General features: G+C 40.6%; 2 protein-coding genes across 3 annotated transcripts; both read right to left on the bottom strand.

Annotated features, from left to right (window-relative positions):
• Positions 1 to 184: 184 nt before the first annotated feature.
• On the bottom strand, positions 185 to 5,389 carry klhl41a (kelch-like family member 41a). Its single transcript, XM_046333255.1, is given in 8 exon segments — positions 185 to 257; positions 259 to 291; positions 2,564 to 2,710; positions 2,799 to 2,983; positions 3,375 to 3,483; positions 3,593 to 3,750; positions 4,297 to 4,540; positions 4,542 to 5,389. Coding segments are annotated over 8 exon segments (1,797 nt in total).
• A 743-nt stretch (positions 5,390 to 6,132) lies between these two features.
• Positions 6,133 to 17,807, bottom strand: LOC124042912 (Bardet-Biedl syndrome 5 protein homolog). Of its 2 annotated transcripts, none has more exons than XM_046361053.1 (11): positions 17,625 to 17,807; positions 16,056 to 16,138; positions 15,837 to 15,902; positions 8,370 to 8,419; positions 8,151 to 8,278; positions 7,872 to 8,007; positions 7,677 to 7,772; positions 7,482 to 7,544; positions 7,037 to 7,171; positions 6,831 to 6,914; positions 6,133 to 6,596 (listed from the first exon to the last, which is right to left on the bottom strand). In XM_046361053.1, exons 1-11 carry the CDS (start codon positions 17,684 to 17,686, stop codon positions 6,471 to 6,473), a joined length of 1,029 nt encoding a protein of 342 aa, XP_046217009.1. In that variant the 5' UTR covers positions 17,687 to 17,807; the 3' UTR covers positions 6,133 to 6,470. The 2 variants fall into 2 exon arrangements, with proteins under 2 accessions (XP_046217009.1, XP_046217016.1); XM_046361060.1 differs by lacking the exon at positions 7,482 to 7,544 and adding an exon at positions 7,382 to 7,444.
• Positions 17,808 to 18,390: the final 583 nt, after the last annotated feature.

The following is an 18,390-nucleotide window of genomic DNA, read 5'->3' as shown; positions in this document are numbered from 1 at the left end:
TTGTTCTAAACTGACTTGCCTTGTTAAATAAAGGTTAAATAAAATAAACTTTATAAAGACTGGCAACAAAATACAATATTATGGTGGGTTACAATCCTGAAGGATCTGGATGAAAGTCACTTTTAAATAAATACTTTTCTCAGTCCTCCATGTTACATCTAGACAGTACATATTGTGTTCTTGTTCATAATTTAGGCATTTTGGCGGCATTGAGGCGCATAGACACACAGGAGGCCCCTGCGGCATAACGCATCTCTGAGCATTCCGGTCCATTTACTTTTATCCTCGTACCTGCCACGGGAGAAAATAAGTTAGATGTTATACCCAGTGTTGCTATGTTTGTGTTTTTTTCTGCTAAACTGGGCTACTTTGGAATCGATGTCGTGGGTGAAAATGTATGGGTGATCGGTTTTGGGCTAATTTGGAAACGAGGTCGTGGGGGGAAATGTATGGGTGCGCGCGTTGAGGGCACTGGTTGAGAGAGTGCTGCAGTAGAGACTAATGTCGACTTTCCTTATGGATAACCGTATCAAGCTAGTTTTATCATGCTCAGTTCTAGGGTCTGGAGAGCTGCACGAGTGTAAAATTGAAATGGAGGTTATAGAACTCCCTTGTGTGCTTGGATTATGGGAAAAAGTCCACAATGAAAATAACAGCTTCTTAGCCTATGTTAACGACATCGATATTACTTCTTAATTTGCTCAATAATATTATGGGGAAAGGTTTAATAGGTTTATTTGTGGCAACTCCTCTCGCTGCAAATTTGTTTTGGGGAGTGGGTTTTCAGAGGTCATTGGTCTAGAAATTGTAGGGAGACCTGTCAACCCTGGTTATACCTTTGGTACTGAGCATACAGTAAGTGGCAGTGAAACCATTTGTACATCAGAAATGATCAACTTATCAAGGGTATTTTAATATAGAGCATCTCTAAAGATAGCAGAGTACAGTGCATTCTGAAAGTATTCAGACCCCTTTCCTTTTCTACATTTTGTTACGTTAAAGCCTTATTCTAAAATGTATTAAATATATATTTTTTCTCAATCTACACACAATACCCCATAATGACAAAGCGAAAACAGGTTTTACGTTTTTTTTGGCAAATGTATTGCAATTAAAAAACAAATACCTTATTTACACAAGTATTTAGACCCTTTGCTATGAGACTAGAAATTGAGCTCAGGTGCATCCTGTTTCCATTGATCATCCTTGAGATGTTTCTACAACTTGGAGTCCACCTGTGGTAAATTCAATTGATTGGACATCATTTGGAAAGGCACACACAGTTGAAAGTGCATGTCAGAGGAAAAGTTGTTCGGAGAGCTCTGAGACAGGATTGTGTCGATGCACAGATCTGGGGAAGGTTTCCCAACTTTTTTTGAAGCATTGAAGGTCTCCAAGAACACAATGGCCTCCATCATTCTTAAATGGAAGAAGTTTGGAACCACCAAGACTCTTCTTAGAGCTGGCCGCTCGGCCAAACTGATCCAGTCAGGGGAGAAGGGCCTTAGTCAGGGAGATGACCAAGAACCATATGATCACTCTGACAGAGCTCCAGAGTTCCTCTGTGGAGATGGGAGAACATTCCAGAAGGACAACCATCTCTGCAGCACTCCACCAATCAGGCCTTATGGTAGAGTGGCCAGACAGAAGCCACTCCTCAGTAAAAGGCATATGACAGCCCATCCCGTCTGGAGGAAACCTGGCACCATTCTTATGGTGAATCATGGTGGTGGAAGCATCATGCTGTGGCAATGTTTTTCAGCAACAGGAACTGGGAGACGAGTGGGGATTGAGGGAAAGATGAACGGGCAAAGTACAGAGAGATCCTTGATGAAAACCTGCTCCAGAGCACACAGGACCTCAGACTGGGTCGAAGGTTTACCTTCCAACAGGACAATGACCCTAAGTACACGGCCAAGACAACGCAGGAATGACTTCTGGACAAGTCTCAATGTGCTTGTGGCCCAGCCAGAGCCTGGATATAACCCAATACAGGTTCGAGCCCAATATGGGACAGTGGAGGAAGCTAAATTGTTAGCAGCACACTGACCCCTCCTATACCGGCATACTGTATTAGTAAAAAGTATCAAATATTTAAGAAGCATTTTTTGCAAGCTTATATCTCTGGAGACCTGAAAATAGCTGTGCAGCGACTCTCCCCATCCAACCTGACAGAGCCTGAGAGGATCTGCAGAGAATGGGAGAAACATCCCAAATACAGGTGTGGCAAGCTTGTAGCGTCATACCCAAGATGAGTTGAGGCTGTAATCACTGCCAAAGGTGTTTCAACAAAGTACCGAGTAAAGGGTCTGAATACTTACAGTATGTAAATGTAATATTTCCGTTTTTTATTTTTAATACATGTGCAAAAATGTCTAAAAACCTGTTTTTGCTTTGTCATTATGGGGTATTGCATGTAGATTGATCAGGGGAGTTTTTGTTTGAATCTATTTTAGAATAAGGCTGTAACTTAACAATTGTGAAACATTCAATGGGTCTGACTACTTTCTGAATGTACTGTATATGGGATTGGATGAAATTTGCGTACTAGTTAATCACTTACTGCCAGACGTCAATGATTTCCGTAGGGGCAACTTTGTCGTCCTCCGTCGCCACAATGGTAAAGCCTCCAATGGCATATAGCAATCCTCCACTACTGACCAGGTTCACGGAGCTCCTCTCCTGGGGGAAATCTGTGAAGGGCACCCACCTGGAAAGAGGATCATTGTTAACTGAATGGCTCTGTTGTTAGATAGTTGCTAATCATAGCCTACAGACTACAATGTCAAGGCACATACTTGTTGTTTCCAAAGTCATATGCTTCAGATGCTGCGGTGAGACCATCTTCATTGACCCCTCCAGTCACCACAATCTTCCCATTGTGAACGACTGCCCCAAACATGGATCTTGCCATTTTCATAACAGACAGCTCCTTCCATTCTCACTTCTTGTGGTTGTACGCAAACATCTTATTGGTTGCTTTGCAATCATAGAAAAAAGGATGGGAAATCACATTTAGGAACACAGGAACACACAAAACTCATTTGTTTTACATCAAGCATCTACTATTTTAAACCTTTTGTAACGAAGTTAAGAACGTGCCATAAGCTCACTATACACCAGTAAGCTTGAAATGTCACGGATGGAGCTATACAATTGGTCATTTTTGGGTGGCACAACCCGTTGGAACGTTGTTAAGGAGTGCGGTCACTTGTGTTGCCAAGCATAGGATCACTGGTTCTAGCCCAGTATGGGGCAGTCGGACAGGGGAGGAAGCTAAATTGTTAGCAGCACACTGACCCTTGCTACACCTATACCAGCATACTGTATTAGTAAAAGTATCAAATATTTAAGAAGTGTTTTTTGCAAGCTTACTTGTCATCTGTCTTCCCTCCGATACAGTACACCAACCCATTCTGGGAGACAACACTATGACCATGGATTTTCAGAGGCAGCTTTTTGGTCTCAGCCCACTTCATTGTCCTGGGCAGCAGATAGTAAGGACAAAACATGTGTTTAAGGCTCCTTACTCATTTAGTGACAGGTATTAAGTGTGGGAATATATGAACTCAGCCATGTGGATAATACTTACTCAACATCATAGCACATTACAGAGTCAAGAGACACGTTGGACTGTAGATCTTTACCAGCTACAGCAAACAATTTATTGCCAAATTCTCCCATACTGAACAGACATCTGGGAGAGGGCATAGGAGGCAGAGCTATCCAATCAGCAGCAAGGATATCCAGCTGAAAAAATAACCTGGATATTAGAATATTCCAGTCATGAAGCCATCTATGGATGATTTTCATTTTCTGATGGTCAGAGAACGTGCTAGTTTAAACGTGTATCATTGGTATAAACATATTTCGCTTCTATATAGCAAATGGCACGTATGTACAGTTTATAGATTGTGTGTAGGCCTGTCTCCCACTTGAATCTTCTCTTTGTGCTTGACTGGGTTCAAATGCCTTCCATTTAATTTTTCTGTATGTATTTATCTGTATATTTTATTATTTTATTACTCTAGGGTTATAGTTATTGCTTTGATAACCTTATTTACTATTATGTATTGATTTATTTTTCACTCCTTATGTGGTGTGTACTGCACAGAACTGAAGAAATATCACTGAATTATCACAGTGAATTATTGTAATATTTGTTTATGTGTCAATTAACCCCATAAGGGATGAGTTGCCAATTGACGATTTGACACGAAAATAAAATGTCATTCATATTAATTCATTCATTTGGTAGTGAATGTCCTTAGGAAGTGAAAAAACATGGCTTCTTACCTGATAAAAGTAGCACTGTAATGGAGCTTCTTTATCCTCTTCATGGACAAACAATCCTCCCAGGATAAAGAGATCATTCTTCTCTGACGTCAGGCTGACATGGTTGTGTGGTATCTGCTCAGTCAATGCAGCAAGGAAGCATTCGTTTTCAATGCCATCATAGGCCACTGCAGCAGTGTCGTTGATCATCAACACAAGATCCTTGGAATGCATACCAACTCTCTTGATATCATTCAGGTAACCTGTTATCCTCTTCTACTTCACCATTAGATGCATCCTTCCCTGACTCTCCTGTCTTCTTTTCGGGGAGTTTCCCGGAAAAGGAATCTTTGATTACTTTGATTTTTTTGAGGAGCTCAGGGTCAGACTTGATGATGTCATCCTTTTCCACTTTCTCATTGAAGTACTTCTCTGGGAGTAAACGGAAACGGACGCAGCCAAAGGCCTCATCCAGAGTCTTGACACGGTTCTCCTTGTCTTTTCGAATCCATTTCATCAGGGATTCAAACACCACCTCCTCCTTTTCTACACTGAGAGAGTCCGCTCCGATGACAGCAAAGAGTTCATGAGAGGCCAGCTCTAAGAAGTCATCCTCCTTGGCCAGGGTTTCAAAACGATCTGCAATGTAGTCTCGACTTGCCAATGCCAGTCTAGGACAGTTGAGCACCAGTGCCATTCTGAATATGGCCATACAGTTACCCGGGGACAGCTTCTTCTGTAGGAAATTTGCACACACAGTGAACACTGAGGGGATCTGGAAACGGTCTGCCACAGCAAAGATATCCTGCACATTGTCGTCTGTGATGTCGATCTCTGCTGAATACATGTAATTCACAATCATCTCCATGATTGTGGGATCCAAATTCTCCAGAACGACCTCCTTATCCATTTCCTTAGCGTCGCCTGAGAAGTAAAGCTCTCGGAAATAAGGACTACAGGCTGCCAAAATGAGTCTATGACAGGGCAAGCTTCTGTCTCCCACTTTCAGAATGCAGTCAATAAGCTTGTTCTCGTTCAGAAGCTCTTTCAGGCCATCCTGGAGCAGGGTGCTCTGAAACAGTCGCAGATCTTCCCTTACGGCTTTCGGATCCATGCTGTAAGAAACGTGACTTGACAAAGGATATGGATGCAACTCAACACTGTCCCAGCTGGACTAAGCAGTATTGAGCCCCAGATGGGAAGACCCTTCAATATAACTTTGGCCCTCTAAATATAGCCAACCACCCCTTTCAGGAAGCATTTATGTTGGCCAAATCGGAAAGCAGTCTGTTTCACACAGCTGTCACAGAGTGAAAGGAACAACTGTGCACTTTTGTTACTGTGATAGTTAGCTGTTAGTAATGTCATAGGACTAGACACAACAAGTGTAACAGTGACCGGTGTAGTTTTACGTAGTGATGAAATCTTCATATTCACGTCACGTTTTAGGAAAGAAGATCCTAGATCAAAAGGGTTCGCCCGTTAATCACTTATGAAAAATCCTTGATGTATAATCAGTTATTGTATCATTAAAAGTATGTAAAACTGAAAATAAAGATGAAGTGGACTTTAAAGTCCTCTGACGCTGTAATCACATCTTTGATAGAAATTAATATGATCCCTTTTAGTCCTGAAAATCTTTGGTGATTCATTTGTGTGTGACTCATTGAGCATGTTTTTTTCCAAGGGACTGACCGTCCTCGTAGGAAGGGTTAATGAGCAGCTGCAGCTACAACAGGGACAGTCTGTCCTCGTGAACCATTTATCCTGTAGATCATTGTACACAGAACAAAATTACTAATTTCAAAAACACATTTAAGAAGACATTGTCACAACTAAGAAAGGTCAGACCAAATGTATAATATACTGAAATACTTTATTTCTTCAATCTAAAAAATACAATTCAAAATTCAATGATTAACATTTGCAATATCTACTTAAATTGTACATATAAACATTAACACCAAAACTACACTGTTATATAGAATTATTTTTATTTAGAAATCTTTCTTAAAATTCAAGTCACTCATACGGACCAGGTCTACATCTTTATTATATACATCAAGACTTTTCAATGGACAAAATACATTGTACATTTACAAATGGTTCTAAAAAACAGTAGTGTCAATTGTGCCATTTGAAAGGGAGGATTTCAGGAACTAGGTTAATCTAACTCGCCTATCAGTGTTCATGCTTCAGCCCATGACTTCCCAGAGTCCTTGAAGTGTGAACCCCTCCTTCAATTTTTCAACTGCAATTCCCAGCTCCTCAGAAAACATAGGTTCCCGGTCTTGTTGCTTATTGCCATCAGCAAAGTAAGCCTTGAAAGCAAACAAATACAAATCAGTTATCACAATGGCATTAAATAGGAGGTTAAGTGTTTAAGCCATCTTACAAAGTACACCTCAGTCTGTATAAACATGATAGCACTAGGCAACACCAAAGTCATGTTTGCAGTATGTTGTGTAACATGATTTTAACAACCTGCTATTTTCAGATTGTGAAAACAAATCAGACTCCCAAAGGGAGTTGACAGTCTGGATAAGCACACTCACAGTGAAAGCATCAGTCTGCTCATCGGGCTCAATTTCCACATCATCGGGGGGCTGGTCCACTGTCAGCTCCTCCAGTGGCTGAGGCTGGAATCATTGTTGGGAGAGAGAATACTTCTTGTTGAAACATGGCAAAGCCATTACACATCGAACTGCATTAATTGTGATATTTGCATCAATGTGTGGTCACTTGTATAATATAGGAGTACCTTTTCCTCCATCTCATAGTCCACTCCAAAGATGGGGTTGGCAGAGTAGACTTTGTGCAGCGAGTTGATCTCTTTAACTGCATCTTGAAGCTTATCCATTGGGTCGATCTTAAATCCAAGCACATATCCTCCAGTCTACAAACAAAGACGACATTGGTACTCAGGAGTATGTCAATGGCATGCAAGAGACAAGTTCTTCGGTCTGTATTCTATGTCATGTTTTAAAGCTGATACTACAGCACATATATTCTACATATCCTATTAAATGACTAGTTCTATATGTAATTCTATGGTACACAATAAGTCAAATACTAGATCGGATACATCTCAAATGATCACAATTACCTGATGAAAGCTTTCTATCACCAAAGCCAGACCAAACTTTGAGTCTCTTACTCTGATGGAACACTTTGGGAAAGAAAGTGACAATAATGATCACAATTACCTGCTGAGAGCTTTCTATCACCAAAGCTAGGCCAAACTTTGAGTCTCTTATTCTGATGGAACGCTACGGGGAAGAGAGGTGACAATAAGGAAAATAGATGATCACTTTCAATACCCTAAAAGGCGTTGTCAATTTGTTAGGCTGGACATGACAGCAAATTTGTTTTATTACTTCTTTTTGTTTTACGCCACTTACAATTTGAAGATAGGGAATGCTGACGTTGAAGCTCTCGTTCATATTGGCATGCCACACGATCCGAACATTGGTGATGAAAAAGGTCCCTAGATTACCCTACAAATATACGATTCAGCACAGAACATTTTATTGAAAGAGCATGAAACACATTTTTATTTGAAATACTTCCTGAAGGATTAGCTAGTTGATGTGTACCTGGTCACTGGATAAATTCCACACACCGTTGATTTTGTCATACACTTCCTCTCGAGGCAAAAGCCTCAATTGTTTATTTTGAATAAGAGCTCCTCTCAGCTTCAGGTCACGGTACATTTTAGAGGTCTCATAAGCCCTGGAGCAGAGGAATATGGACAATTAGTTGACGAGACATTCAATTCAACTCAGCAGTGACGACTGAATCCTATCACATAACATAATCTGGAAAAGTGTAATAACTTCCACAAGGGTAATGTCTTGTTTTCTATGTATAAATACCTGTGAACAGCAATGACAGATGTAAATAGTCTCGGACTCCCTGGAACCACATTGGTGAAAATGAACTCAAATCTTGTATTGTTAGACTTTGTCAAGATATACAGTGCTTCAGTCTGGCCTCTCAATTTCTGAAAAAGAACAGTCTTAGTATAAATGGTGACATCGAGGCAAATCTACCCATAAAGTAAATTGATAGACAGTCCAATACAGTATACGTACAGAGTTAGCTGTCCTTGTTGTGATGTTAATAATGGAATTGTATCCAACAGCTATGAAACAAAGAAGATGAATGTCACTCATCTTTTTTTTTTAGAGAAACCATACTAGCTGGTTTGTTCCACAAAAATAGTGCCTTTTATGTTTTGATATTTTAAGTTGAAATTGTGCACCAATATAGAATTTTAGAAGCCTGTTATATTAAATGAAGTGCCCTTTAATATAGACCATATGGAGATTTCAATAAATCTGAGACTTGCTAAAGTGCCAAAATGAAGCATTTTGACATCCCTCTGCACACGGTGCACCCTCTGCGACTTCTATGAAGATTTTAATCCACTTAACCTCAACATCTCTCAAAGTTTTCACCATCACTGTAATGCCCTAGTTATTTTTGTTGCCTCGACATAGTCATTTCTGAAGATTATTATTGATTTAAAGTAATTCATTTACATCGGTCTCTCATTTTAATGAAGGTCAATCCTGCTACGTGACATGAACTCTCGTTTTAATATGGTGAAACTATTCCTTAAAAAATATTTTTTCCTAAAGAAACATTGGACATATACAGTTGAAGTTGGAAGATTACATACACCTTAGCCAAATACATTTAAACTCAGTTTTTCACAATTCCTGAAATTTAATCGTCGTAAACATTCCCTGTCTTATGTCAGTTAGGATCACCACTTTATTTTAAGAATGTGAAATGTTAGAATAATAGTAGAGATAATGATTTATTTCAGCTTTTATTTCTTTCATCACATTCCCAGTGGGTCAGAAGTTTACATACACTCAATTAGTATTTGGTAGCATTGCCTTTAAATTGTTAAACTTGGGTCAAATGTTTTGGGTAGCCTTCCACAAGCTTCCCACAATAAATTGGGTGAATTTTGTCCCATTCGTCCTGACAGAGCTGGTGTAACAGAGTCAGGGTTGTAAGGCCTCCTTGCTCGCACACACTTTTTCAGTTCTGACCACAAATTTTCTATAGGATTAAGGTCAGGCCTTTGTGATGGCCACTCTAATACCTTGACATTGCTGTCCTTAAGCCATTTTGACACAACTTTGGAAGTATGCTTGGGGTCATTGACCATTTGGAAGACCTATTTGCGACCAAGCTTTAACTTCCTGACTGATGTCTTGAGATGCTGCTTCAATATATCCAAATATTTTCCTGCCTCATGATGCCATCTATTTTGATAAGTGTACCAGTCCCTCCTGCAGCAAAGCACTCCCACAACATGTCAGAGACGCAAACTCGGTCTCAACCTTTAAGTCTTTACTGAAGACTCATCTCTTCAGTGGGTCATATGATTGAGTGTAGTCTGGCCCAGGAGTGGGAAGGTGAACGGAAAGGCTCTGGAGCAACGAACCGCCCTTGCTGTCTCTGCCTGGCCGGTTCCCCTTTTTCCACTGGGATTCTCTGCCTCTAACCCTGTTACGGGGGCTGAGTCACTGGCTTGCTGGGGCTCTCTCGTGCCGTCCCTGGGGGGGGTGCGTCACCTGGGTGGGTTGATTCACTGTTGTGGTCGGCCTGTCTGGGTTCCCCCCCCCCTTGGGTTGTACCGTGTCGGAGATCTTTGTGGGCTATACTCGGCCTTGTCTCAGGATGGTAAGTTGGTGGTTGAAGATTTCCCTCTAGTGGTGTGGGGGCTGTGCTTTGGCAGAGTGGGTGGGGTTATATCCTTCCTGTTTGGCCCTGTCCGGGGTGTCCTCGGATGGGGCCACAGTGTCTCCTGACCCCTCCTGTCTCAGCCTCCAGTATTTATGCTGCAGTAGTTTATGTGTCGGGGGCTAGGGTCAGTTTGTTTATCTGGAGTACTTCTCCTGTCCTATTCGGTGTCCTGTGTAAATCTAAGTGTGCGTTCTCTAATTCTCTCCTTCTCTCTTTCTTTCTCTCTCTCGGAGGACCTGAGCCCTAGAACCATGCCCCAGGACTACCTGACATGATGACTCCTTGCTGTCCCCAGTCCACCTGGCCATGCTGCTGCTCCAGTTTCAACTGGCCTGGGCCCTAGGACCATGTCCCAGGACTACCTGACATGAGGACTCCTTGCTGTCCCCAGTCCACCTGGCCATGCTCCTGCTCCAGTTTCAACTGTTCTGCCTTACTATTATTCAACCATGCTGGTCATTTATGAACATTTGAACATCTTGGCCACGTTCTGTTATAATCTCCACCCGGCACAGCCGGAAGAGGACTGGCCACCCCACATATGCTCTCTCTAATTCTCTCTTTCTTTCTCTCTCTCGGAGGACCTGAGCCCTAGGACCGTGCCCCAGGACTACCTGACATGATGGCTCCTTGCTGTCCCCAGTCCACCTGACTGTGCTGCTGCTCCAGTTTCAACTGTTCTGCCTTATATTATTTGACCATGCTGGTCATTTATGAACATTTGAACATCTTGGTCATGTTCTGTTATAATCTCTACCCGGCACAGCCAGAAGAGGACTGGCCACCCCACATAGCCCGGTTCCTCTCTAGGTTTCTTCCTAGGTTTTGGCCTTTCTAGGGAGTTTTTCCTAGCCACCGTGCTTTTACACCTGCATTGTTTGCTGTTTGGGGTTTTAGGCTGGGTTTCTGTACAGCACTTTGAGATATCAGCTGACGTACGAAGGGCTATATAAATAAATTTGATTTGATTTTGATTTGATGATGCTGCCACCCCTGTGCTTCATGGTTGGGATGGTGTTCTTCAGCTTGCAAGCATCTCCCTTTTTCCTCCAAACATAATGATGGTCATTATGACCACAGTTCTATTTTTGTTGCACAGAGTTTGAAGGTAGGCCTTGAAATACATCCACAGGCACACCTCCAATTGACTCATGTTATGTCAATTAGCCTATCAGAAATTTCTAAAGCCATGACATAATTTTCTGGAATTTTCCAAGCTGTTTAAAAGCACAGTCAATGTAGTGTATGTGAACTTCTGACTCACTGGAATTGCGATATGGTGAATTATACGTGAAATAATCTGTGTAAACAATTGTTATGCACAAAGTAGATGTCCTAACCTACTTGCCAAAACTATAGTTTGTTAACAAAAATGTGTGGAGTGGTTGAAAAAATGAATTTTAATGACTAAGTGTATGTAAACTTCCGACTTCAACTGTATGTCTAAATCAAATCACCACAGATCAGTCTTTTCCCTGAATATTAGACTATTGTATGTGTCATTACCCTCTTCTAGCACACCAAGTGGCAACACCATCAGTGCTGCAGAGCTGACATGCACCCTGTTGATGAGCCTCTCAAGGTAAGACACTACAACAGATGATACAGAATACCTCTCGGGCCTAGTTCATGGTATTGGTTAGACACTGCTTTGCACTATACACCCCCATCTGTCCTTTTCATCCTACTTTTACAGGAAGGTTTGATATAACTTAATTCAAAACCATTCCCTTCCTAGACATGTGCCCCAAGCAGCCATGTCCATGAAAGCAGGGAACTGGGATCGTAAAAAGGTGAAGAGTATTTTGGCTTCCCTTTTATTTTGACACACAAAGCAATTACTCTCACGTGGTCTGCCCCAGTGTCCATCCAATCATCAATAATTCAATCTGATTTGTAAATCTATGGTGTCTCAAACTCTTTAGGGACCTGGGTCAAAGTTTTGTTTATGATTTTTTTTCAGTTCATGGGCACAGAGCTGTACGGCAAAATACTTGGAATAGTTGGACTTGGAAGAATTGGAAAGGAAGTCGCCACCAGAATGCAGTCCTTTGGCATGAAGGTTGGTTCATAATCCTCTGAAAAGTAAAACGATCTTTAAAAGCTGCCTACTGTAGCACGATCGTGGTAACTGAATTTGCTTTCGACAGACCATCGGCTATGATCCAATCACCCCTCCTGAGGTGACTGCTACCTGGGGGGATCGAGCGGATGTCCCTGGAGCAGCTGTGGCCCCAGTGTGATTACATCACTGTCCACACTCCCCTCATGCCTTCAACAGTTGGTGAGTTTTATAGAGGTGGTATGGTTGTGGTACTGGAGGGTATAAAGTGATTAGATCGATTATCAAACAAAAAAAACAATATTTTCCACTTAAGGTTAAATTGTTGTTTCTCCTAGGACTACTGAACGACACGTCATTTGCCAAGTGCAAGAAAGGTGTAAAGGTCATGAACTGTGCACGCGGGGGCATCATCGATGAGGATGCTCTCCTCAGAGCTTTGGAGTCTAGACAGTGTGGAGGGACTGGCCTCGATGTTTTTGTCGAGGCAAGAATACCACGTCACATCGTTTTTAAAACAAGCCATAGAAAGTTGGTTGCAATTTCAGTTTAATCCACCAGAAAAGACAATTATTACAACAAATACTATGGTTAAACCCAAAATATACTAATTAATAGAAAAAAATACATTTATTTTGGGAATCAAAAAAAGGTATAATCTTTGTATAATCTTTGTAAATTATATCATAAATAGGACTGTTGGAGTTATGTCACACATGCAGCTAACAAAAATATATATGAAATGTCCAAAATTACAACCAACTCATTGGAGCATTACCGCAAAAGTGTTAGAGGGAGAAAGTAAGGAACTTGTCTGTGCATTAAAGATATAATAACAATAATAACAATGCAAAAACAGGTTTAGACATTTTTGAAAATGTATAAAAAATAACAACTGAATTATCACATTTTACACAAGTATTCAGACCCTTTACTCAGTACAAATCCAAGTCAAATTGATTGGTCACATACGCATGTTTAGCAGATGTTATTGCGGGTGTAGCGAAATACTTGTGTTTCTACCTCAGACATTGCAGTAACATCGAACAAGTAATGTCTAAAAATTTCACAACATATACCCAATACACTCAAATCTAAGTAAAGGAATGGAATTAAGAATATATAAAATATATGAACAAGCAATGTCAGAGCAGCATAGACTAAGATATAATTGAATACAGTATATACATAAGAGATGAGTGATGCAAAATATGCAAACATTATTAAAGTGACTAGTGTTCCATTTATTATAGTGGCCAGTGATTTCAAGTCTATGTATATACAGTGCCTTGCGAAAGTATTCGGCCCCCTTGAACTTTGCGACCTTTTGCCACATTTCAGGCTTCAAACAAAGATATAAAACTGCATTTTTTTGTGAAGAATCAACAAGTGGGACACAATCATGAAGTGGAACAACATTTCAAACTTTTTTAACAAATCAAAAACTGAAAAATTGGGCGTGCAAAATTATTCAGCCCCCTTAAGTTAATACTTTGTAGCACCACCTTTTGCTGCGACTCGATGTAGCTCTTGCTGCGAGTAATTCACTGATACACCTCTACGCAGACGACACCATTCTGTATACATCTGGCCCTTCTTTGGACACTCTGTTAACAAACCTCCAAACGCGCTTCAATGCCATACAACACTCCTTCCATGGCCTCCAACTGCTCTCAAACGCTAGCAAAACTAAATGCATACTTTTCAACCGTTCACTGCCCGCACCCGCCCGCCCAACTAGCATCACTACTCTGGACGGTTCAAATACCTAGGCGTCTGGCTAGACTGTAAACTCTCCTTCCAGACTCACATTAAACATCTCCAATCCAAAATTAAATCTAGAATCAGCTTTCTATTTCGCAACAAAGCCTACTTCACCCACGCTGCCAAACATACCCGAGTAAAATGGACTATCCTACCGATCCTCGACTTCGGTGATGTCATTTACAAAATAGCCTCCAACACTCTACTCAGCAAAATGGATGCAGTCTATCACAATGCCATCTGTTTTGTCACCAAAGCCCCATATACCACCCGCGACTGCGACCTGTATGCTCTAGCTGGCTGGCACTTATTAGTCACCAGACCCACTGGCTCCAGGTCATCTATAAGTCTTTGCTAGGTAAAGCGCCGCCTTATCTCATCTCACTGATCACGATAACAACACCCACCCGTAGCACGCGCTCCAGCAGGTATATCTCACTGGTCATCCCCAAAGCCAACACCCCCTTTGGTCACCTTTCCTTCCAGTTCTCTGCTGCCAATGACTGGAACGAATTGAAAAAATAAAATAAAATAAAAAATAACAATCGCTGAAGCTGGAGACTTATATTTCCCTCACTAACTTTAAACATCAGCTATCTGAGCAGCTAACCAATCGCTGCAGCTGTAGATAGCCCATCTGTAAATACCCCTCTAATCTACCTACCTCATCCCCATATTGTTTTTATTTACTTTTCTGCTCTTTTGCACACCAGTATTTCTACTTGCACATCATCATCTGCACATCTATAACCCCCGTATTAATTTGCTAAATTGTAATTACTTCGCTACTGTGGCCTATTTATTGCCTTACCTCCTCCATTTGCACACACTGTATATAGGCTTTAAAACACACACACACACACACACACACACACACACACACACACACACACACACACACACACACACACACACACACACACACACACACACACACACACACACACACACACACACACACACACACACACACACACACACACACACACACACACACACACACACACAATATATATATGTATATATAGGGTAGCCTAGTGGTTAGAGCGTTGGACTAGTAACCGAAAGGATGCAAGTTCAAATCCCCGAGCTGACAAGGTACAAATCTGTCGTTCTGCCCCTGAACAGGCAGTTAACCCACTGTTCCTAGGCCGTCATTGAAAATAAGAATTTGTTCTTAACTGACTTGCCTAGTAAAATAAAGGTAAAAAATTAAATAAATAAAATAATTATATATATATATATATACACATATATATATATATATGTATATATATATTCTATTGTGTTATTGACTGTACGCTTGTTTATACTATGTGTAACTCTGCGTTGTTGTTTATGTCGCACTGTTTTGCTTTATCTAGGTCGCAGTTGTAAATGAGAACTTGTTCTCAACTAGCCTACCTGGTTAAATAAAGGTGAAATCATTTTTATGTTTTTAAATGTAAACTTCCGACTTCAACTGTAATAGTCAAATCATATTGTAAAAGAAGGTTAGCTGGTTCTACTCTTTTTGTCTATTTTCTGGTGGAACATGGGTGGGTCGGGCATAGCACGTCAACCCTGTTACCCATAGATAGACAGGCTAGAAATGTTTTAACAATAAAACATGTTTTGTTAAGGTTGCATTAAATTGCCACCCCTGTTGCACCCAACACGCTTCCATTCCCCCTGTCAGAAGGGGATTTATGTCTCATTTAAGAAGAAATCCCCTATGGTCAAACCTGTTACTTTATTCGGCACTTCCTAAAGTAATTGTATTTAAAACTTCTTGAGATGACCAAGTTATACTTCTCAAAAGGCACAGAATCTTTGTGGCCCACTGTAGTACTAACATAATCCAAAAGCAGGCTAAATGAATTGAGATGAGAATAATTAATGTTTTCCCTTTGCAGGGTGGTTGCTCCTCTAGCCATGTCAAGGAAAGATAAATACATGTACATAGCTAGCTAGGTCTAGGTGTACTCACACAAATTGACTCTTGGCAGAGCCAAAGAATGCCAGATGATTCTCAGATTTGTTACCAGGAGCCTCCCTGCAAGTAAGGAGTAAGCATTGTATAATTAGTGCAAACGCCCATAACCACATGGTTGCTGGTTCAAGTCCCACATTATCTGTCTGTTTACCTCTCCCCCTCAATTGCTACATTGGTGTCAGTAGTGGGATAGACATGCTACATTTACTTTACCTCGATCCCCATTGTTTCCTTTGGTGTCTTCAATGGAATCAAGGCAGTCTATCAAGACCTCGCCAGGTCGCGTTTTCATTTGCCTGTAAATAAAAACAGTTGTAGCTAGTCAGTGTTTTCCTATGTAAGCCAGCTAATGTAAACCAGATTAATTCTAGCCAGTAGCTGCTTTTAGTAACGTGAGTGTATTTACATATACTAGCGTTGCTCCCATTGTATTTGGCTGCACAAAAACAGTCAGCGGGAAGCCAGAAGTTAAATAACATTCAATTTCAATTTATTGTACCAGTGGGCAGGACGGTTGGTAATTATGAGGAGGGTAATTAGAGACAAAATATCTAAAGGAACGTATTTTTAAACAGACTTCCCAAACGTTATAGATCCACTTCCTCTCTGCTTCCCTAGTCAAAATAAAAGTTATTTCTTCAATTTTTATTTAACTCAGTTAAGAACAAATTGTTATTTACAATGGCAGCCTAGGAACAGTGGGTTAACTGCCTTGTTCAGGGGCAGAACACATTTTTACCTTGTCGGCTCAGGGATTCGATCTAGCAATCACTTAGCTACCTGCCGCCCCATGTGCACAAAAAAAGGAATAATTTGTGGGGAACTTTTATTTTGACATGAGGTAAGCAGAGAGGGAGTGGGTCTACAACAAATTTGGGGAGTATGTTTAATAATACTAAAGATCCTCTATTATATTAAGATATTAGCATGACTGCTCTAACAATGGAAATTCATGTCCTCAATGATGGAAGCCAGGCAGGAAGAGACGAGATCAGGTGGGACCATTGAAGTCAATGAGAGAGCAGATACACGTGTGAACACCAGGCCATAAATATTGATAAGAGGACTCATCTTTGTATCTCCATTTTCTTCTTCCTCATTGGCTGATTGCTTCCAACTCAGGAATCCCTACCCAGTTCATTATTTTAAAATGGTGGAAGCCCTCAATAGCAATGTCCATGCTAAAAAGGGTTATAACCACGAGGAGTCCTCTATCTTCTAACATATGACAACAGGCACAACTCCAATATAAAATCATTTAGTGGTAATTTTCCGAAATGGCACGTGCACCCACTTATATCAGTCCATTCCCAACAACGTAACGATTATGAAAGTATAAATGATCAAATAAGCCTATAAATACATAAACCAAATTCGACAGTCTCTCAATGACCTCCCATACACAAATTCCTCACTTCGTGGGCTTATTTTTCATGGACAGATTTTGGGCCGAGTAAAAACTCTTGCTTCGCCTCTTCCTATATGATAAGAATTTCCTTTAAATATTTTGTCTCAAATCCCCCCCGTCATCATAACTAACTGTCCTGCCCACCGGCACAGTAAATGTACATTTCATTTAACTTCAGGCTTCCTGTGGACTATTTTTTTTGCAGGCCAATACAATAGGAATAAACGCTAGTGTATGTATATACAACAGCGTTGAAAAGCAGAAATCTAGACAGCTATCAAACGGCTACGGCTAGGTCCCCCTTTGCTTTGCACTCTGCTGCTGCATATCTTCATGCTAACTTAGCATTGCCGGTGAGCAATTAAATAACTTACTGTGCGGTTATATCGAATCTAACATCTCTATCCTCCCAGAGAACATCCAACATAGACGCCATGATATTAGAACAACAACAGGTAGCTAATTTATTTAAATCATTATTACTAATCTTCTCCAGACAAGATGGCCAGCCAAAGATTACGCGTCTTCCTTGTTCCCAATCCCCGTTGCCCTGGCAACATTACTACGGTAAGCACAAGGGACATAATAGAAAAGCAAACCGCGTTTCTTCTTGGTAGACAGTTCACCTTGCTTATAATAATGGTGTTCAAGGTCAACGTGTCATCAGCACTACAAACACAGAATGCTAATTTGGCAACATTACCTGTTCATCTGACAGTGAATTAAAAAAGAAATAAAGAAACAAACCACATTCAATGTTAGAATAAAAACAAATACAAAACAGTATCATTAAAACTAGTCAACTAAAAATGTGGTGATTCATTTCAAAGTTAGCTTTTTCATCAACAGTGATGTGCAATTTCCAACCAACTCGTTTTCCAAAATACTTTTGTTAGAAAATTGCAAAGTTGTATACCAGTGGCGATCAGTGCCGTTTATGATGAGGGAGGACACATTTCTAGTACAGTATGTTGGATGACTGTCATTCATGTTCAATTCACCCAGTTCAATGTAACATCGATAGGTTTAGGCTACTACATGATACTCAAATCTTATCTAGGGTGTAATAATTCATCCAACAGTTGCAAACAAGAGTTTCTATTGGACAAATTCAGCCATTTTTTAAAATCCCTGTTTCAT

The sequence above is a fragment of the Oncorhynchus gorbuscha genome, linkage group LG01 (assembly GCF_021184085.1).
Source record: "Oncorhynchus gorbuscha isolate QuinsamMale2020 ecotype Even-year linkage group LG01, OgorEven_v1.0, whole genome shotgun sequence".
Classification (NCBI taxonomy): domain Eukaryota; kingdom Metazoa; phylum Chordata; class Actinopteri; order Salmoniformes; family Salmonidae; genus Oncorhynchus; species Oncorhynchus gorbuscha.
Note: the sequence above shows the minus strand (reverse complement) of the source record. Positions and strands in the feature narration are given on the sequence as shown.

What these genes read in the sequence shown, in the direction of transcription:
- LOC124042912 (XM_046361053.1), bottom strand. Translation starts at nt 17,686, where the DNA reads ATGGCGTCTATGTTGGATGTTCTCTGGGAGGATAGAGATGTTAGATTC. An exon ending in CAACAAGGACAGCTAACTCT is followed by an intron (nt 8,279 to 8,369) that starts GTACGTATACTG and finishes GTTCTTTTTCAG; the next exon opens with AAATTGAGAGGCCAGACTGA. An exon ending in AGCAGACTGATGCTTTCACT is followed by an intron (nt 6,597 to 6,830) that starts GTGAGTGTGCTT and finishes TTTGCTTTCAAG; the next exon opens with GCTTACTTTGCTGATGGCAA.